General features: G+C 37.1%; 1 protein-coding gene across 2 annotated transcripts in view; it reads left to right on the plus strand.

Annotated features, from left to right (window-relative positions):
- Positions 1 to 22,393, plus strand: part of KIF20B (kinesin family member 20B) — an 89,221-nt gene that overhangs the window by 9,334 nt on the left and 57,494 nt on the right. For both annotated transcript variants that reach the window (XM_045024982.1, XM_045024984.1), the window contains exons 2-15: positions 446 to 602; positions 1,386 to 1,472; positions 1,588 to 1,707; positions 1,932 to 2,070; positions 10,751 to 10,935; positions 12,688 to 12,742; positions 13,613 to 13,807; positions 15,411 to 15,522; positions 16,073 to 16,144; positions 16,236 to 16,382; positions 17,526 to 17,688; positions 18,657 to 18,977; positions 19,792 to 19,931; positions 21,472 to 21,622. In XM_045024982.1, coding sequence (XP_044880917.1) covers positions 447 to 602; positions 1,386 to 1,472; positions 1,588 to 1,707; positions 1,932 to 2,070; positions 10,751 to 10,935; positions 12,688 to 12,742; positions 13,613 to 13,807; positions 15,411 to 15,522; positions 16,073 to 16,144; positions 16,236 to 16,382; positions 17,526 to 17,688; positions 18,657 to 18,977; positions 19,792 to 19,931; positions 21,472 to 21,622 — 2,043 coding nt within the window. In that variant the 5' untranslated portion in view covers position 446. The remainder of the gene's footprint in view (positions 1 to 445; positions 603 to 1,385; positions 1,473 to 1,587; positions 1,708 to 1,931; positions 2,071 to 10,750; positions 10,936 to 12,687; positions 12,743 to 13,612; positions 13,808 to 15,410; positions 15,523 to 16,072; positions 16,145 to 16,235; positions 16,383 to 17,525; positions 17,689 to 18,656; positions 18,978 to 19,791; positions 19,932 to 21,471; positions 21,623 to 22,393) is intronic.

Consider the following 22,393-nt stretch of genomic DNA (forward strand, 5'->3'; position numbering starts at 1 on the left):
CCTTGAGTGCTCCTTTAGCACCTCAATCATTCTGTGGGTCCACTGATTGTTTGGCAGGCTTCCTGCTGCTGATGTATTTAAAATTATTTTTGCTGTTAGTTTCTGTGTCTTTTGCTAGTTGCTTTGCTTTTCAAATTCTTTTTTGGCCTGCCTAATTATACTTGATGGTGAGTGGTAGCATTGTTTTCAATAGTCTGTATTCTTTTGAATGTTCTCCCTTCATCCTTCCAGGCTGGAGCTCCTCTTTAGCTAACATCTGAAAGTTTGTGTGCACTTCTTGAGATGTTTTTTTCTCCTTTTGCACCAGCCTGTTGTTGGAAACTGTATTTATGTGTAAAGTTTGAAAATAAATAAAATACATATAGAAATATAAACTTGTATTATGATGGCTTCTCATGTCTTCAGGCTTGCCATGCTATTTAAATAGTTGGCTTTATTTTTGCAGAATGGAACCAGTTTCGGATAAAGCAACAATTATAAGACCATCCTATATTGCTAGTATTGAGCTATCTCCAAGAAATGGGCCAGTAAATGTTGAGGACCTTAAAGCAGACCTCTCAGATGAATTTTCCCTCGTTTCTTCAAACTTGGATATAAGCCAGGTGAGAATGTTAAACAGTCTACTTTGTTAATTTAAAAAATGAAATTACTTAAGTTGTGAAGCATTTATATATCCTGTTGATTTTAATGATAAAGCAACAAGCATATCCATACTTCTGTATAAATAAAAGTATATAATACAAAAGTAATAAAACATTTTAAATTAGATGCTATAGTAATGAATTCCTGTATTTGTGCCTTGATAGTCCTGTCGTTGTGTAGTTTGGTTTATGTTAATCAAAAAAAATACTCTAATTATAAGAGGCTAAATTCTGACATCAGAGGCAGAGAAATTCAGAGACATTATTTGTTCACGTATATTGACTGGCCTACTTGTTTTCATCGTATTTTGAAGTTAATCTTTTTGCTGGGTACTTTTGATACCAACACAGAAAGTGATGATTATAAACAATAACTTGCAGGAAATGTTGGTAAAAATCTATAGTTGCCTCCTGTCCTGCCCTAGTAATGCAGAAATTAATTACCAGATACAAAGGATAATATGGGGTATGCAGGTGGCTTTTATTTTCAATTACTACTTGGCCTAAACTGCATAGAATATTTTTGTATACCACAAGAAGTCATTTTAAATATTTTATAAGGTTAAGGTCAATTTCTAGAAGGACCAAAGTACTTGCAGCAATAAATGAATGAATTATGGTCGGGGGGAAGGGACCTGAAATAACTAGTATTTAATATCTTACCATGCTAATTGTCAAACTAGACATTCAGACTAAATAGCAATGCTATTAATTGAAGGTAATTTTTTTTATTTTTATTTTAAGAGGAACAGTTTGGATTCCAAGGAACATATACAAGTTTGCCTTCGTATTAGGCCTTTCACAGCAACTGAAAAAGAAAATGAATCTCAGGTGTGGCTCTTTCTACATAAAACTCAATGTTCTTTTTTACAAAACTTTTTTAGCTAAGATGCAAATGTACAATTTTTCTCCTGAGCTTAAAAATCCAATTTTTTTCCTTTTACAGGACTGTGTTTCTATTCAAGACTCAACTAGCATTATATTGAAAGGCCCTAAGAATTCCATGATCTGTCGGCTGAGTGAAAAAAATGTAGGGCAGATGGTGCAGAAATTCACTTTTTCACGAGTAAGCACATGATACTTGAGACAAACTTCATTTTGTAATGTGGAAACTTGTTGACTCTTGCCCTAAACGAGTTTTATTTTGTGGTTTTTTAAATTCTTTTAAAACTGGGAACATTTTATATACACTTAACTGATGAAAAGTGCCTAGATGTAAACTGCTCTTTCTTCCCCACCCCCTAAATGGTCCTTTTAAAACAACTGAAATTGCCTCTTGCTAATGCTTAGGTATTTGGACCTGAAACAACTCAGGAAGAGTTCTTTGACGGTACTGTGAAACAACCAGTACAAGACTTCTTAGAGGGACACAATCGTCTTATTTTCACTTATGGTGTGACAAATGCTGGAAAAACCTATACGTTCCAAGGTACTATTAACATTTTCTTGAACCATGAAATTACAAAAATCTGTGTGTGCAGGCTTCTGAAGTAGGCAAATATTATTCAAGTGCCAGAGGTGTGGTATGTTTTTTATTTTATTATTTATTTTTAATTTTTTGGCCTGTATCCCATTACACATTTATTTGGACTTTGCATCTCTTCCTGAACGTACAGTAAAACAACTAAAAACTGGTAATACCAACAAAAACACCTCTTTGTAATGGAGAAGCACATGTGTATAGTCTGTTTATATTTTGAATTATATACACAAGTTAAACTGATTGGTGTACCTCCTCATAAGGTCAAGTAGTAACTATCTGCTGAAAGTGAACGTTGGCTTCAAATAGAGTAATAGAAATTGATCATAATGGGCAGAAAACAGATGTTTTCTGAAATTTGTTTGCACTTAAATGATAAACTTTTTCTTTCTAAAAAGAAACTTATTTAAAAATCTGAATTTAATACAAAATATGTAAAGGCCCAAATTTATTATAATCTCAATACATTTAAATAAAAAAATAAATATGCTGAATCCATGAGACTATCAAAAAGTTTTGAATTAAAGGCTGCTTTTCTATAAACATTTTTTTCTCTTTTTCTCCCTCTTCCCCTCCCTTCTCCCCCCTCAATTCTAACTTTTGAGGTGAATTTTTGTAAATCTGGCTCAATACGGCATAGGTGCTGGAACTAGGGTTGTTTGGAGGTGCTGCTGCACTCCGGCTTGAAGTGATTTCTGTCATACATGGTTTGTAGTTTGGTTCGGAACCCCTGCAGTAGGTCACGTTCTGTATCAATGGCTTGATCCTGTGAGGTCTCAGGTGCAAGAGACTGGTAAAGTCATCTCAAGCATTGGGACCTGGCCTCTGACTCCAAGAGATACCATCATCTATCTCATAAGGATCATCCACTGAGCCCACCTGGGTGGTCTTACTCCTATTTTATAGTATCTCCTTACCTGAGCTCTGATTGGCTCATTTGAATCTGAATATTTATGATTCCAACCCAACATGGAAACTTACTCTCCAGCTCATGGTAAAACATTGATCTGCCATACCAGCCCATGGTTCTGGGTACTTCAAGAAATGTCCTTGCTCTCTCTTTGCATGTGCTCTCAGACAGATACAAACAAACAGAAATCCATTAATTTCTCAAATGCCTGCCTCAGTTTCTAAAGAAATAAAATGCTGCAGTGCTAAAGTGGGTTATACCAGCTGAAGTCATGGATTGGTTTTGTTTTTTGTTTTGTTTTTTTCCTGGGGATGGGGTGGTGCAGGGAGTAATTGTAACAAGGGAGAATGAACAGTGTGTGCAACCAGAAAGGAGCAACACTAGAGTCAAAGCAGTTTATTGTGGGAAGAAGGGACAAGGTTCTTCAGAGTGCAGCCTATAGTGTTGATTTCAGCACCCAGGGACTGGAGGAGGAAAAACCGCCATGGCTGCAGTTCGTAAAAAAAGACCATTTTCAGATTATTCTCCAGAAATTCCTGTACCGCTGGGTTTAAAAAAGGAACGTGTGCCAAATGTAAATAGTGCAGCAAAGAGATACAAAGCATGATTGTCAGAATGAAACAACATTATGAAAATGCTCCTCAGAAGGCAATGACTGAAGATGACGATGTAGACAAATCTGGATCAATTGGTTAGTAAACATATTTTTGCACCATTCTTATGCACTGTTTACTATGTCTTACTGTGCTAGTAAATGATAAGCACAAATGTATGAAAATGTAAGTTTGGGTGGATTACTTATGAATTTCAAAATATGTGTTTATCAGTTACCTTTTTTTGTTGTTGTTTAAATTGTTACTGATGGGCTTCTGAAACAATTTTTTTTTAAATTGCTCAATATAATCAAACATCCTAAGTGAAGATTTCCTGTTTAAAAGTGAAGTTTTATTAGGCATTTATGAATTTTAGCATTTAAAATTTTTTTCAAGCAGTTTGGCATGTTACTACAGATAATCCTTATTTTGCTATAAAATTGGGTTTAAAATAAATTGTGATAGAAACAGCTTTGAGGAGGAATCTTTCACTTACAAACTTAATAAAATAATAAAGCAGTGCATTGAGTAGTACTCAGTGAGTGAGAGTAACTTTTTTTCTTTATCATTTTTGTTTCAGGGTCCAGTTTATTCATAAGGGGTTATGAACATCCATTATCTGTAATGACTACAACTTCAGAGTCATCTACTGGTACCACCAGTAGTGCTGCAACTAAAAATACACGAGACAGTAACTACCTGTATTTATCTTTAACCAAAAAAGTCTTCATCAAGTAAAACCATGGATGAGTTCATAATCAAGACCAGCAAATTCCAGCAATATTCCATAGATGAAAAGATTGCTTAATTCATGTCTTGAACAAGATGAAAGGGAGAATTTCTTGTATACAACTATTTAATTGACATGGTTCAGTCATTACGACCAGGCTACATTCCACCCAGAAAACCAGACATCTCTAAAAGGTTGCTGGATACAGTTTATGAGAAGGAAATCTGAACAGTGTGCAGAAAACATTGATGGAATATTTAGTTAATCCGAGTCTTGATGGGTATAGCAATGTTCACAATGATCCAGTAATATGTGATTGTGTGATGACAAGATGGGGTTGTCCATCTTACAGAAATGATTAATACATCAGGAAATGCCCATACAGCAGAATATTTAGAAGAAGTAGCAGTAAAAGCTATAACAAAAACAGAAAATCAAGTGTGTAGCTTGGTTGCAGATAATGCTGCAAATGTAAGAAAGATGAGGAAAAAAATCCAGGAGACAAATCTAGGAAGAGACAATGAAGGGAACCTGAAATGTATTACATGAGTGCAGTGCTTATTTGATGGGGTGGTTTTCTTTGCCAAAGACTTCACTACTACTCGGGAATAAAGGAAAATGTTGTTGTAACTGCACAATACTTCCATAGCAATCACTTTGCTTCAGCTTCTCTGACCAGAGAAGGAGAATCAAAACTAATTTTTCCCCAGGCTGTATGATGGAATTCAGTGGCTGACTGTTATGAGCTGCATATTAAGAACTGGCTTATTCTGACTACTATTTTTGTCACGATTTTCTTCACAAATTGATGGCACTATCACAGTCAACATCAGACTAAAGAGAATTGTGGAAGATAGGTTTCAGTATATTTCCTTAGCTTTGGGCAAACTGCAGAAAGACGACTACTGTATCACTGATGCAGTTGAAATTTGGAAGGAACTAAAGGAGACACTGAAGAAAGGAAATTGCAGGCAGTAAAGAAGCAGATGTATCAAGCACTTGCTCTACCTCATTTTCTTGCTAATAGTCTCAACCCAGTATACTGGGGTAGAAGCCTAACTGCTGAAGAAGGTGCTGTTATGACATGGGTATCTAATAATCACCCATCGGTCATGCCAACCATAACAAATTTCAGGACTGGAGGTGAACCATTCAAGCAGTACGTGTTTGCAAGTCACACCACTGAATTTGAAGGAAGTCCTAGCTAAACTCCTGGAACCAGCATTTAATTGCTAATCCAGCTTTTGAAAACAGTAGCCTCTTCTGAAGGCACAGGGAATATGTTCATTATTTGGACTAATTCATTCAAAGTTGAGATACTGATGGGGAGTTGAAAAAGCAGGAAAACTTGTCTTGTTCTTCCAGTTCATGAATGAAAATAAGAAGGGAGGGGATGAGCTGTATTAGTTTTTAAAAATTTGCAAGATAGCCTAAGTAACTTAGATGGGTCATTTTCAAGAGACCTAGGCAAGTAGGAACTTTAGCGCCAGTCACTTTCACTTAAGCATATTTGAAAAATTTCCCAGGCTGACCTGACGCTTAGTTTAATTCACTGGCTACAGTTAATCTCTCTACTGATAAATCTTCAATACATCATTTAGTCATATTGTGGAACGTGTCTTGATAAGAGAAGTTTGTATGTAAAACATTTCAGGTTTTGTTTAATAAAAATTTATATGCTGTTTTGTTTAATTAAATTCTATTTGCCATCCTAATGTGGCTTGACACAAATGAGTAAAACATTATTTACACCTCTACCTTGATATAACGCTGTCCTCGGAAGCCAAAAAATCTTACTGTGTTATAGGTGAAACCAAACTTGCTTTGATCCACCGGAGCATGCAGCCCCATCCCCCTGGAGCACTGCTTTACCACATTATATCCGAATTTGTGTTATATCGGGTCGTGTTTATATCAAGGTAGAGGTGTATAAGTAAATAAGCAATATATCATTCACTATTTTCTAACATACTAAAATGTACAATTAAGTAATTATAAAGCCTAATATTTTCAAATTCTTATTAAATGTGTATATACTTTACCAGCCTAGGTAGCAAAAAGATGTACCAAATCTCATGTAAAGGCACAATTTACTTGTGAATCAACATGTTTAATGTTTATAATAACCAATAAGAGTGCACTTCTTTTTTTTTTAGAAAATACCTGAAGTACAAATGGAAAAGCTGATTACAATTGATTATTTAAATTGACACTTTTCACTTGATTTAAATTTCCTCGATTTAAAATCAATCTATGCTGCTCCAATAGTGCAATATTTTCGTACTGTTAACAATCATAATCATTGCAGACCAGCAGATGTCATCCTTCTTTAGTTCCAGAAATTTTCCTGTAAAAGGAAGGAAAATAGAACATACCTAGTCTTGTGTGAATTCAATCATAGATCATAATTAACAAAACATCTGTGGCTGCTGTATTAGGTGTTAATTATCCAGAAATACCAGGTAGAGTGACAGCACTATTCTGATTAATCTTCTTCTGCTATGTGAAATTGATTTTTTTATTGAAACAATTAACCAATTGCTTTATTAGCAGTAGTAGTCTTTTTACGGATTACTTCCTGAAGAACAGGTGATAGGTTATTGTTAATGAGCACTGGCAACTCTTCCAGATGGTCATTAATCTCAGGAATTGCTCTTGCTCAAATATGTAACAATTGATTTCAGGATTTCTGATCTCAAATAGATTACCTGAAAGTTGCAAAAAGTTTAGCAGTGTTAACACTCTACAGAAGTTATCTTATGTATTGTGGTGTTTCCGAAAAGCTGCGAAATATAGCAAAGCTCTCAATTCAAAATAGTAAAGTGTATGAGACTGGCAGACAATATGAAAAGTACACCAAATTTAATTTATTGAAATCACTTTTATTTTTAACTTTACTCCCTAGTATTACAAATAACAGAAGAACTGGAGAAAAGCCTTTTTCGTTTTGAACTGTATACATAGTGCGTTTGATAGTACTTTCTGTATAGTCAGCTTAATGGCTTCCCTCAATGGAGTTAGCCAGCTTCTACTGGTGTTTTGTGAGGGTCTTTCCAACAGCAACAGGGGGACAATTATATCTTTAAAAAAAAAAACTACTGTAAAAACACAATGTTGGAGGTGGGGTGGAGAATGGGGGCAGATATGATATTGAAATTCTTTTAAACTGGCTAGATTTCAAGTTAATAATATCCCTATAGGTAACCATTCCCTTACAATATCCCAATGAGCAGTAGCCCCAACATAGCCTCTTGGTATCACCACTACTTCTTTATATTTAGTTCAGCTGCCAGCACCAGAGACAGTTTCTCTAGGGTAATGCTGCACTTTATGCTTTTAAAAAAAGGTGTATTTAAAATGGACAGTGTGATATACTATACCTTGGGGGAGCATCTTGTAACCCCCATATTCCTTTTTTTATATAATCGTAATCTTACCTTACGAGGCCTGCTTTATATGTATCTGGGGCAAGGTTATGATCTGCTGAAGGTAATTTCTCTCTCCATATGTATATTAATACATATGAAGTTATGAGAATTGTGTTGTATGGTTGTCACTAAAACATGCTGTAAGTTGGGGAATCAGCCAGATATTCGCTCCCCAGAGGCAACAGGAAGTAAAGTAACCAACACCCAGGTGGGGTTTCAAACAACCCATTCACAACAATTGTCCAGCAAGGAAGCTACAATTCAATGACTCACCTGCATGAGGCCACACCAGGGGAGTTGCTCAACCTTGCCTGGAGACTCAGCAGTGCCCCCAGACATGCCTGGACTTGTGTTTTTCCAAGCACAAAAAACAGACAGACATATTGGGTCCTTCTCCTGCCCCTACCTATGCTGCAAACAACTAAGGGCTTGTCTACACTGGCAATTTACAGTGCTGCAACTTTCTCACTCAGGGGTGTGAAAAAACACCCCCCTGAGTGCCGCAAGTTTCAGTACTGTAAATTGGCAGTGTAGACAGTGCACCAGCTACGCCCCTTGTGGAGGTGGGTTTTTTTTCTTTCTTCAGAGCACCGCAACCACTCAAGCCACGTTGAAGCACTGCCACAGCAGTGCTTTAGCATTGTCAGTGAAACTAGCCCATAGACACTGAAAAAACAAGACTCCAACAGAGGAGATTGGCCCAGGTTTAAGGAATAAATCTGTATATTAAGGACTGAAATATCCAGTAGGGGGAGAAACTGCTTAATCTAGATGTTTCCCAGTCTAACAGAGTTGAGAGTTTAGACTGCGTGCTTATCTTTTTATTTCTTTTGGTAACTAACTCTGACTTTTTGCCTATCACTTAAAATCTCTTTTATAGTAAATACATTGGTTTAATTGTTTATCTTTACCAGTGAGTTTGTATGAAGTGTGTGGCAAATCTGTCAGGTTTTGCAAAGGCTGGTGTATATCCACTTTTGATTGCTGAAGTGGTGAACCAATTAATAAATCTGCACTGCCCATCTTGAGCAGTGCAAGAGGGCATATTCCTGAGGTACAGTGCTGGGAGCTGGAGGGATTTGGCTTTAGTGCCTTTCTCTGTGTGATTCATGAGTGGCTCTGGGAGCACTCATGCAATCTAGCTGGGTGTGTGGGGCTCCACATGCTGTTGCGCTGAGTGACTACAGCGCCTGGAAGGGCTTGCTGCTGGTCACTAGTAAGGCACTGTGAGAGACAGCCCAGGCTGGAGAGAGTTAAGCAGTCCCACAGTCCTAGGCTGCACCCCGGAGAGCCTGTCAGTTCAAAGAATTCTAACACTACAAAGTGCCTTTTAGTCACTGGTCATGAATGCAAGGTGCTTGTGAAAGAGAAGGGGTGTGAAACCATAGTGCAGGTAAGTGGAGTAAAATGTCTTCCAGATTGCTTTGCCCGCACACATGTATTCTTGCCTTCTGCTCTAGTCAGACTCTCCTGAGCAAAGACTCTCTGTTAATCACACTGTCACACAGTGTTACGGTTTTGAGACTTAGGCAAATTGCTACCAGAGAGATAAATATTATTATTCTGTCAAAGAGAAGAAGTCAGTTAAAACAGTTGCTAAAATGGTCCAGCAGTGCTGTACCTATGTTGAGGAGATTACAGACCTTCCAATCAAACTGCGATTAATAGACACACTGCGTATGGTAACAGAAGGAAAGATATACGTGGAAATTGAGCGTGCTCGTCTTAAAAATACACTTGCAACAATAAAAGAGAGATAAATGAGATTACTTGTTTAAGTTATGTATCTTCCTGTCTGGAGGCAGGACACTCCATCTTTTACATGTTACACTTACCAAGTGTACTTGGAGAGAGGTTGTAGTGGATAAACCTCCCTCCTTGGTCAAGTAAGAAAATAAAAGGTACTGTGACCTGAGCTGTTCTTCTGAGTTTGATAGTTAATGCCATGGTCTTATTTTCCCCTTCCAGTATTATCAATATAATTTCTCACTTTTGGTCTACGTCTGCTAATTGGCTTACATGACCATCCCCTCTAATCACTGAATGCTCATGCCAAAGGGCATATGGGGAGAACAAGGGAAGTATCTGTATTGATATATAATTTGGTTTACCTGCTTGATTCTGTCTGACTAAACAGTGAATTAAAAGGCATGGTTAGGAAGAGCAAGCAAGAACAAAAAATAGAAGATCTCTCAGGGTAAACAATTACTAAGGAATAATGGGTGGGCAACCAAGTGGGAAGAGATTCCTTTCAGGCACCAACAAAAAATTACACAGTTGTATTATCAGTGCCAGAGCCTAGAGATCAAAAGGACCATAAACAGTTAATTCTGAGGGAGGGGAGTTGTCAGCTGCTGTTGGAGCTTAGATGCTGCTAGTGAGAGACAGAGGCAGAGAATGCAGGAGGGCAGTCTGTCTCTGCCTGAGGCGAAAGATGGGGTTACAGGTAGGAGGGAGAGAATCCGGGGTAAGTGGAACCTTCATAAACTTGCAAGGAAAGGATAAAGTGTAGGTAAGACCAGATGTGTAATAGCTTTTGTTGTCTTAACCCATTTCTCTTTGGATGGATAAACATCCATGAAGCTGTTTTGAGTTGCTTTAATCAGTCACTGGTCAGAGTCTACTGGACAGAAGTTTCTTGCAGGTGCCAAATACAATTGGACCTGTTGGGTTAACACAGTTGGAAACAAGGGGGGCAGCAACCCAGATAGTCAGTCCAACCAAGATTGAATTGTGGGCTTCTACGCTTGAGAGAAGTGAAGCCTGTTGCCTGAAGGGTGCACTTGGGGGACTACAAAGGTATTTAAGGTGCAGCTTGCCTTGTAACTATGATGGCATATGAGGGGGGAGTGACCCCTAACTTCCTTTTTACTGCCTGAAGGGAAAGATGAGTTCTAACTTTTTCACCAATGTCTTGCTTTCCAAGAGCGTACAGGGCCTTGATATAGCTCTTGTATTTTGATTACAGGGACAGAAGCTGACATTGGTATTCTGCCAAGAACTATGGATATGTTGTTTAAAAGCATTCATGGCAAACTGTATCCAGATATGGATTTCAAACCCCTTCGATGTAGAGATTATATAAGGCTGACTAAAGAACAAGTGAGAGAAGAAATTGCTGTTAAAAATTCAATACTTCGTCTAATGAAAGAGGTATGGCAGAACTTTTTGTATGGCTCGCGTGCACAGAGCATATGTGTATACACACTTATTGAGTTTGTAAGGTTGATCTTCTTTTCATGACAATAAGGTGAGGCAGCAGTCAAACATGGATGTGGCTAAATGTTTGCATATGGAAACTTGTAGAAATGAAAAGGAAGACTTTTGGAACAGGAAGATGGGATTTGGTATAAAGAGTGGATTGAAATGGGTTTTCTGATGGAGCTTCACCTAATTATTCCTACCTTTGCTGCTGTTCTGCCCTGGAGTATAGTGAAGCAGCACTGTATTCTTGGGTTGTGGTATGAAAAAAGTTATCTGGAATGCTGACGTTCCAGAGTGGCCTAGTCTTCTGTTAACATAAACATCAAATAGCTGAGTGACTTGAAATGTAAATGGCATCTATCATGATATAGAAACAAAATTCTAAAGTGCATGGAACATCTCAAATATAAAAATGAACAGGAGATGGGAAGTTGGGACTACCTGGAGAGGGTTGCCCTTTCTTTATAAAGGCAGATTGAAAAGTAACCCAAATAAATGCCAGGCTGTCCTCTGGATATTTTAGTGGTGGTACTTTTTGGTGAGATGGAGCACATTTATTGTGTGATCTTTAACCTGAGTTAAAAGCAAAGCTTTCCAGTAAAATCTCTTAAATGTGATTACAAACTTGTATAAAGAGAGCACAGAAAATAATCAAAGATGTTTTAAACTAAAACATTGATTAGGAGATTACAGGCAAAAATCTTAAGTTAAGAGTTCCAACATATGGATTCTTATATTTCAGGCAGCACCTAACAAATTTTAAAGACGTCAGAAAAGTACATGTATGTTTTTGCTTACGTTTTTGAATCTGGGTTGGGGAGCAGTTAATAGGGTAGAGGAAAGTACCAGACACAGGTTGGTGAAGGAGAGAAAATAGAATAGGCTGGGGAGAGATGTCTTGTAACCCATGCTTGGTGGTTGAAATCGTGGCCCCACTGAAAAACTGCCGTTTATGTCAGTGGGGCCAGGATTTTGCCTGTGTGTATAAAGTTAAAAATCCTCTTTGAAGTTTTAGTAATATAACCACTTGGCTTTTGTGGCTGTTGCATGAATCAGTTGATGGGATCTCAGCTTATCATGGGCGTATAAAGAACCTCACTTTTAATCCATGTTATTTTCTTTTGAAGGTACACTGTACTTGCATTTATAGTTCTTGGTAAATGAATTCAATTTCTGCTATTTGCAGCCATACTATGTGTGTTACCATTACAAAACTGGATATTGGAAGTATACATAAACTTAAGTATTAGCAGTAGGAGTTCCTCTTGCTTTGATTTACAAGTATAAGTTTAGCAAAAAATGGTACCCCATAGTCTTTGGAATCTAATTTTTTAATTTCAGCTTGAAACAGACTTTAGCATGGTCTCTTAACAGGATATGTGGTGATACAATCATTTAGCTAAGCTCTTCAAGTGAGCATTCTAGTTTTTTGTTGCTGTTCCAAGCTTGTTAGTTTGACATGCCGCTCATTTGAAATTTGGAGATGCTGTTCTCTAGTCTTGTGACATTAACAGCCACTGGAAACTTCATGTGGCCAGTAAACTTTTATTGGCGTATCGTTGCTAAAATTGATTGGCCTTTAGTGGAGCAGTAGTACTATGTTACAAAATTGATGGATTTAAATACCTATTATTATTTTATTGACCATGACATAATAAGGACAAAATATTTTAAAATCAATCTTTGTTCCTTCTTTTATAGGTAGACTCTCAAAACAGCATAAACAATCACAGCAAAACTTCAGAATCATCTGAAGGTATGTTCTATATTAAAACCATTTAATTCCCCCGCCCCCTTCTTTTATTTAAGAGGCTGAGGGCCATTCTCTAGATCAGTGATTCACTTTGAGCTCAGGTTTCTGGTAGTTGAAAGTGTTTATCATTTGACAACAGATGGGCTGTGTGAAACAAATTGGTCTGTATATAGTTTCTTGTGGATGGGTCTCATGACACAAACCGCTCCAATTGTTAGACTTGTCAGAGAGGCCAAAGATAAAGTTGGTAGGAAGACTGCAGTACTCACCTACGTCTGAATTAAGGCAGACTGCAGAGTAGGATGTGGCTGTGGTAGGGGGGAACTTGTCCTGCTGGTAATGGTGGTATTTCTAGTGCTGTCATCCTAGCAACTCTTATGAGCACTTAGTTTATAATTAAATTTATTCTATGGGGGGGGGGGGATCCAAATTAAGCCCCATAGATATATCAAATAATATTCTCAATTTTTTTTTTTTTTAAAGGAAGATTTTAAAAGTAGTGTTAAATTCTCAAAGACTAACATCTTCAGAACATATTTGTTAGAGTTCAAGTATATAATAAAACTTGTTTAAAACTTGGTATTAAACCAATTATTGTCGCTGAATAAGAGCAGGTGAGCTTCAGTGATTGTCATGATAAATGTAGTGTAGGTAGGTAAAGATTCACAGTTGACCAAAAGTTATTTGCTTATTGATCACAATAGCTTCTTACTGTTGTAAAGTAGTCTGATCTGAATCCAAGTTCATATTTTGTAATATCTAATTAGTCAATTCTATGCTGAGAGATAACTTGAGCTAAAAGTTAATTATCATATTGCTTTAAAGACTTCATTTGAGCAGGGCATTTGTGTAACTGAATAAATATTTTGGCAGACTTGGAAGAACTCCTAAAAGAACCTGAACAACCTAACACGAGCATGGCAAGCTACATGAAATTTTCTGTTTGGGTTTCCTTTTGTGAGATTTACAATGAGTGCATTTATGACTTACTACTCCCAGTGTCAAATGACAAGAAAAGAAGGGTGCTACGTCTTGCTCAAGACATCAAAGGCTGCTCTTATGTAAAAGGTAACTGACATACCACTTATTATGCTGGTTATGATAACTTGTTTGAATTTCAGGTGTATTCATCCTGGTGCCAGCATTGAAGAATGTGAATTAACTTTGTAGTAGGATAAGGAATATCTTTACCTTCAGTATCAAGCGTGAGTAATCCATTCTGAAAATGGCAATGTTTCCAAGTTTTCACTCCCCACAAATTTAAAGTGCTTGTGTATGTGTACATATGTGCATGCACTTTATTAGGAGGTCTTCCACAATGTTCCCCTAATTTCCAGAGTGCACTTCCTAGGGTCCTGTATCCCATTTCGTAATTTTCTCTGTAGAAAATTCTTTTCCCCAAGTCTATATTTTTTCCTAATACCATGAATGTTAGAAACAAAACTGAAGATACTATGTAAAACCAAACAGCTATCTTTTGTTTTTGTTTTTGTTTTGAACAAAAGAAGAATTCCAGAGACAGTTCTGCTTTTTGATAAGTATAGGAAGAGTCTCATGCCATGTAATATCTCTCTGTCTGGTGAAAGCTCAGCCGCACAATTATAATAGCTCCCTTCTTGAGGGAAGCCTATGTCTTCAAATCTCTCAAGCTACACTGATCACAACTAGGTTGAATTATTCATGGAAATTCTACAAGGGCTGACTTGCCTGCTTCCACCCCAGCATAAGTTTTTTGTGACCTCATGCAGGCAAATAGACCTAACCAGGTCCAGTTTACAAGGCCCAATAAGGGTTTATTTGTGGGTGTTGGGCATGATGGTGGTGTTAGCTTTTTTTTCACCCCCTTTGCAAAGTATAGCTTCAGCCCCTAACCATACATCTATTCTGCAATTAAAAACCCATGGATAGTCCATGTCAACTGACTCAGGCTAAGGGGCTGTTTAACTGCAGTGTAGATGTTTTGGGCTCGGGCTGGAACCTGGGCTCTAGGTCCCTGCGAGGTAGGAAGGTCTGTCTAAACATCTACGCTGCAGTTAAACAGCCTCTTAGCCCAAGCGCTGGCCTGTGCAAGCTGCAGGTGCCTAATTGCAGTGTAGACCAACCCTAAAAAGTTAGTTAAACTGGTGTACATGCCACTTAGCTACTTCCTATCTACAGAGATTCTAAACATGCATTTTATACAGATCAGAAAAAGTCTTACAGCCATGTCTTAGTACATACCATTACACTGAGGACTACATCAACTCAAGAATACAAGGCTGCATAAACGAAACAGATCAAATTTTGTTTGTTAACTTTCGATTTTTTTTTTTGTCACAGTCCAGTATTACTTTGAGAGCTATCGCTGGCTAATTTTATTGTATTTTTTTCCATGTTTTTAGTTAACATTGCTTGAAGTTCTCTTGTGGTGACTTCAGGTACAAGCACTGTTGCGTTTATCAATATGGGTTTCATTATTTTGTAGACTCAAAATACTGATCAATGACTTTTTTCAGTAAGATTAATTCCATTGATTGCAGAGAGTTGTCAAGTGTGATTGCCATTTTCACAAGAGGGCATGCTAAAGCAGAAACGCAGTCTAAATGAAAGTATTACTCTAGTGCTAATCAAGATATATGTATTAAATAATATATGGTCCATGAAATACAAAATCTTGGTATTTCCTTTCAAGATCTGCAGTGGATTCAGGTTTCTGATTCAAAAGAAGCTTTTAAACTTCTGAAGCTCGGGTTGAAGCACCAGAGTATTGCTTGCACAAAACTGAATACTTACTCCAGTAGAAGGTGAGAGAACTGTTATTGATATTGTTCAATATAGGGTAGTAAAACACACAAACCACAGTGACCAATTTTTAAAATCTCTGTGGAGCTTGTGTTGATGGGAGAGTCCAGACCTTTTAGCTTCCGGATTTGACCTACTTTAATGGTGAACAAAAACTGCAATTTTTGCTCAAATCTTGCAATAAGATTGACCTACATAAGAACTGAACACCTTTTGCTGAAATGCCTTACTTGAAGGTAAGGCATTTAGCTGTTAAGTTTGTTTGCCTTTATATTCCAGTCTCATTTGGGGTTTGAAAAGTCCTTGGGCTTCTAATAATAGAATGTTGGGTATGTGGTAGTCTGCTACTTTGCCTGTTTAAGCATTTAGGTCTCAAGTATATATTCTCATACACACTCTCAGGGTGTTAAGGTAAATTTTCATGTTAAGCATATCTTCAATCATGAAATTCTCCCCACACAGGCATTATAGAGACTAAAATGTTTTGATTTTAAGTAGTGTTGAAATTAGACCCGTGTTTTGTTTTTTTTTAAATTTGTATCTATCTTTTAGTCACAGCATATTCACTGTTAAAATGTTAAAGATTGAAGATTCCGAAGCACCTAATGTAACACGAGTCAGTGAGTAAGTGATTGTGTTTATTTCAAAGCTAACACTAATTTTGCTGACTTCAAAACGCTTGAAAAGCAAAATAACTATTAATCTGTATTTTCAGATTGGCGCTCTGTGATCTTGCTGGCTCAGAGAGATGTACCAAGACGCGCAATGAAGGTGATAGATTGAAAGAGAGTGGAAATATTAACACCTCTCTACTGATTCTAGGCAAATGCATCAATGCACTCAAGAACAGTCAACAGTCAAAGTAGGTGCTATATCTTTAGCTGTTCTATAAAGCCACAAAAATTTATCTTTCTACAACATGTAGCACAAATGTTAACTGTGGTTACGGTAGAAAAAGCAGTTTGATAAATTTTCCACTCTTCAGCCCAAATGTGCAAAATTTCTGGGAAGTCTGATTAAACACACTAAGGAGTAGTTTTTTGAAAATGTAGCAGTTAATACACTTTTCAGACATTTTGCCATTCATTCTGATTATTCAAAATTTGTAGGTATTTGAATAAATTTGCTTAGTCTTCCATGACTAGTGACTGCTTTATTTGTAAACCAAGCTTTGTGGCAGGAAACCCCTGCACTCTTCCTGAGCTGTACACTTGTCTGCTGGTGCTTGGTTATTGGAAGTCAGGACCAGCATTAAGGTACAGGCCAGGCTGGTGAAGCACCAGAGGTTCTCAGCAGAGAAGGTGGATTGGGTGGGAGGACTGCATCTAACAGTAGGTCAAATTCTAAGTATGGAAAGGAATTGTCAACCTTAGGACAGTGCAGAGAGTAGCTGCCCTTGGACAACTGTGGCTATAATTAATAGATATCTCTGGACACCATACCACATCGCAATAGTTTTACCTCAATCCATTACTCTTTCTCTAAAGGGCTAGCATAAAGCCCATGTACCACTTAAGTTCCTCATACACCCTCAAACTAGGGAGTAAGTGGTGCCTAGGCCTTGTGTTGGCTCTGCCCAGGGTGACATTAAATTAGGGAGACACCATCAATTAGAAATCCTGCACTCCTGTGATTCAACAACTCTTCTTTCTCTGCATGCTCACCCCCATTACTGTATGGGAGATCCACACAACCAGACTACACAGGAGAAAAAGTGAAACTGGCTAAATACAAAGCGCTGTCAAGTACATGCAGGAAACCAAGTATCTTTCTCCAATTTTACAGTAATGGGAGAGGTACTAAAAATACCTGTATGAAGTAGAATCTTTAGAAGTGTGGTAGCTTACTATCATTCTAACACATTTTTAATGCTTAAATTTCTAAGACCTAATGTGGTCTGTTTTTATAGGGTTAAAGAATCCAGGAATTGCAGATTGAAATGTTATGACTGAGGCTTTTTTTTCCTACTGAACTGGAATGTATCTAACTTTGGTATTATTTTTAGGCTGCAGCTGCATATACCATTTCGGGAAAGTAAACTAACTCACTTCCTTCAAGGCTTTTTCAGTGGAAAAGGGAAGGTATATATGATAGTAAACATCAGCCAGTGTGCTGGTGCATATGATGAAACCCTCAATGTGCTAAAGTTCTCAGCAATTGCCCAAAAAGTAAGTGCACTATAACTTTGTAGCTTTATTGTTTTAAATCTTCAAAGTTACATTATGGAGATAATTTAGTAGTTCCATATCTATACAATTTATACTTGCACTTAAAGCAAGTCTCTAAAATTCCTTGCATATTATACTTCAGTGATTTTTTTTTTTAATTTTGTCTCAATTTGTCTCCTCATGATCAAATTTAATGTTCTATAATCTTTCCTGGTTGAAATTCTTCATAGTTTTGGGAAGGAAACATTTAAAAAAATGAGTCTTTACAAAAAGCTGTTGTGATTAAAATGCTCTCTTGGGCTCTGCCAGCTAGAGAACCATAATCCCTAGAAATTCCAACTTCCACACATGTGGCTCATCCTATCTCTGACCTGATACAGAAATGTTAAACATTCATATTTTTAATGAGAACAGGGTGAGATGTTTTCTTATTGATTATAAGCTATTCGTTCTCAGCAGGCATGTGGTGAGACGTACATCAGGTTTTTTCCTCCCCCTTTAATTCCTCCAATCTCTGGGGGGAGTTACTTACTCTCCAGCACTAACTGCAGTCTGACTCTTCAAAAGGGACAAGCTGCCTTTGGCTCCTGAGAGAGTCTCCCCCTGTTCTTGCCAAAATAACATAGCAGCAGTTTTTCTATGCCAAAGGAATTAGCAACCCCACTCCTGAGGTGGTTTTGTCCCTCTAGCCAGTCTCCAGTGCTTCATTTTGTTGGCAATGCCCACTTGCAGTTACCACACCTGAAATTTTCTGCCACACTACAAAACAGGAGTAATTGTGAATTTGCAGAGAAGAGCAGGAATCATGCAGAAACTGCACTGTTTTGAGACCCAGGGTTCTCCTGGAATGAAGTACAGCCCCTAGCTGCATGCTAACTGATATCCATGGCTGCAGGCTACCTCCATAAGTGCTTAGTATTCTCTTAACCAGTGTCTAACAAATAATTGACAACCTCTTTCCCTCACAGATTTGTGTTCTAGACACTTCTAATGCTCCCCAAGATCAGCCATTTGTCCAGAAGTCTGCAAGAGAAGTCTCTCTCATAAATAATGTGGACACTAAAATCCAGGGAGCAAGAAAAAGAGCCACTATACTTTGGGACAGGAGCCTGGAAGATGTGATAGAAGATGACGATGATTTAACTGTGGATAACAACAATGAGACACATGAGGAGCATGATATGGCAACAGAAATGCCGGAGGAGGAGGAGGAGCACCATGATATGGCAAAAGAGATGCCGGAGGAGGAGGAGGAAAATAAAGTAATTATTGGAAAAGAAGAGTATCTGGTATGTACCTGGAATGCTTACAGAGTCAATACAATATAACTTTTGATGGGTAGGTGGTATCCTTAGTATAATGTATTTGTGGGGGACTGAAGCATGCTGCCTGTTGCGGAAAACTGTGCAAAAATGGCTTTTTAAGTTTGGTTGCACCCGTTACTGAAAGTCAATGTAAATAGACCTCTTCTCAGTGTACTGTATTTTACAGCATGGGCAAGCTGTGGACTTCAGTAGTAATAAAAAATCCTTTATGCCTATATTCTATGCATGCAAGATCTCTGGAAGCAAACTTTTTTCTATGCTTCAGTATGTTCATCAGTTTAATCTGGCACAATACTATATTTGGAAACCACTCTTGCTTTGGGTTGTATTGTGCTGTGATATATTCTCCAACTAATGCTCCTTGAGAAACAATGTCTATTTAAAAATATACTGTTTAAAACTCTAGATTTTAACCTTGTTTTGAACAGATAGATAAATCATTCCAATCTTTCTTAGAAAATTTTTCTAAAAGGTGAGATAATACTTTATAATGTTCTTTGGATTCTTGAACATGCTTGTTCTGTGTACATATGTATACAATATTGAGGGTTTGCACTGGTACAGCAATTTACGAACATTTCATCTATCTACCCATCCTCCTGTTTTCCGATAATGGTAGCAGAATTGGACACAACGGTTGCTCACATTTCAAAAAGAAATCTGAACCAAATGTCTCGTATTTGAAGAACCTTTTATTCTTGGAGCAGTGATTAAGAAATAATCTTTCTGAAAACTTTCCTTTATAAAAGCATTAAAAGATTATTTGTGATCATTGTAGAGACTACTAAATATAATAGAAGACTTGAAAAGCAAGTTGATCAATGAGAGAAAAGAGAAGTTACTCCTGGAATTAAAAATTCGTGAAGAAGTCACACAAGAATTTACTCAGTATTTTGCTCAACGGGAAACAGATTTCAGGTAAGTTAACAGTTGCTTAGGTTTCTTTATATTCTTCTAGTTGTACATAGTTACACAACAGTGTAAACTCAGTCTTTTAATCTTAGCCTGTAGGTGGTAAATATTTGTATCTTTTACAGTTGCAAGTAAAAATGAAATAATAAAATAAAAGTCAAATATTTAGTGTTGGGGAAGTTTAACATAGCTGCCCCTTCCTGCACCTCCACCCTGTGTGGACACTCTTATTCCAGTGTCCAATATAAGTGATTCTCTTTGGTTTAGTTTAAACCCCTTCTTAGAAAACATGTCAAACTGAAGAAGTTACTCTTTTAATTAGAATAAGTGCTTATAAAGGCATAGCCCACTGTGTATCTGTTCATATTCACACCTCTGCTTATAGCAAACTTTCCTGTATATACAAGGCTTCATTTAATAATAAATAAATAAAAAGGCTAAAGCTAAACAGCTTTCTGTTTCATGATGTCAATTTGTTTGCTTTTTCACTAGAGCAAATGGATGGATTTGCTCAAATAAAATTGAGTTCTTCTTTCCCCCACCTCCCTTAGAAATTACATTGGTTAAGATTCTTTGTAAAAGGAAAAAACTACAAATTATTTTTGACTGCTCTGATCTTCCCCTCAGCCTTCTTACTCTGAAGTCCTTTTACTTGCCAACGCTAGTTCAAATCCCATACCCAAGTTGACATTAATCACTTGCTGTGAAAGCAACATGTATTGTATCTAAACTTTACATTAAACAAAAATAAAAAACCCAGCGTCCTGTATTGACTGATTTAAACCACTGAAAGGTGAGAACAATGAAAGACAAATGATAATTCTGAAGTCCTAAGATCTTTCACGCTACCAAGGAAAAAAAACGAATGTCATCTAATTGGGGGGAAGATGAATATGTTTTCAGTGGCTTTAGACATAAAGTTCTAGCTATATAGCTGCCTGTTGCACTGTCTGCTAAAATTACAGGAAGAAAACCAGTTGCAAATCTACTCTAGTTGATGGTCCAATATAAATGCTTTCCAGAACAATAAAATGTTTGAATTCTAGATGTCTTGAACTAAGTAATAAAACTTTGACATGATTTGGGATAGACTTTGGACATCTGTAAATTCCAATCCCTGTATCAACTGCAGATATGCTCCATGCAAGAGGAGGGCATACAGAGCGCACTACCATGCTATAAGTAATTGTGGTATGTGAGGCTCAAAAGCTGCTTGAATGGCTGATGAAAAATATTCACAAATTTTAGAGTACAGTTTACCTCTAGTAATATGCACGATTCAGAAAACCTTGTGAAATCCTTGATCTATATAAATATTTTTCGTAATTTGTAGTTACTGGACTGTTTCTGACCGCAAGATTAATATACATTTGTGAAGTTTGTTAGAGCAGCTGTAACTTAAAATTAACCCAGTTCACAAAATGAACAAACCTGGGAGAATACCCAGGTTCTGACAGTCAAAGTGTAGTGTCAGAGACCCATTAACATTCTTTGTTTATAATAATAAAAAAAAGTAATTTCTAGCATTAGAACTCTTTAAATACAGGCAATGCCTTTCTCATGAACGAGAGTTGCTAGAAGAAGCTTCTGAACAACGCTTGGAAATCTACAAGGATTTAGTAAATGAATGTGCCAAAAACCTGGATGAAGAACAGGAGATAAAGAATTCCCATTGTAATGAAAGAGCTGGAATGCTGGTAATTTTTTTCCCTACATATTGAAGAATCTGGCTTTGTACTAGGACCTAACCTACTGTTAAGGGATGAGTACGTCTCATGGTTGGGTATTAATGTAAACTGACTCCAGATGCCAAGGAATGGATGTAGTAGTGGTGATTTCAAGAATTCTTGTTCCAAGTAGCGTAGACCTTATTTCTTATTAAATTAGAAGTTGGTACCTTTTAGCTTGTCATAAAAGAACTCTCAACAAGATCTATTTTAGGGATTTTTCAAGGGTGAAAATTTAGAGATGTGCACTATAAGATGAAAAGTAAGTAGTTCAGGTTCTAAAATTTGGGCTTTGTGTGCTAAAAAGATGGATGCGTTTATAGCTTATAGTAGAATCTAATATGAATTTAACTTTAGGCTACTCACACTGAATATGTTTATAGGAGCCTAAATATCTTTTCAAAAAAGAGTTGTGTGCACATCTCCAAGCAATGGGAGTAGCATATGCATTTAAGGCATAATTAGGTCCTGGTGCTTTTTTTTGGCATGAGAGAGGATATTGCAGCTTTGTCATCCTATTATTTTAACCTCTACTTACCCTTGTTTTTCATCTTAATTTTAAAAAGCTGTATCTTTAACTCTTTTCTATTTTACCTTTTTTACAAAAATATATTAAGATTTCCAGACACTAGTTAATAAGTCAGAAATTGACACACACTGTTCACTTGGTGTGTTTATATTCCACATTCTCCCAACTCAAGATACAGTACTTCTTGGTGGTTTATGGGCAAAATTCTGCTG

This window comes from Mauremys mutica, chromosome 7 (assembly GCF_020497125.1).
Source record: "Mauremys mutica isolate MM-2020 ecotype Southern chromosome 7, ASM2049712v1, whole genome shotgun sequence".
NCBI classification, from domain to species: Eukaryota; Metazoa; Chordata; order Testudines; family Geoemydidae; genus Mauremys; species Mauremys mutica.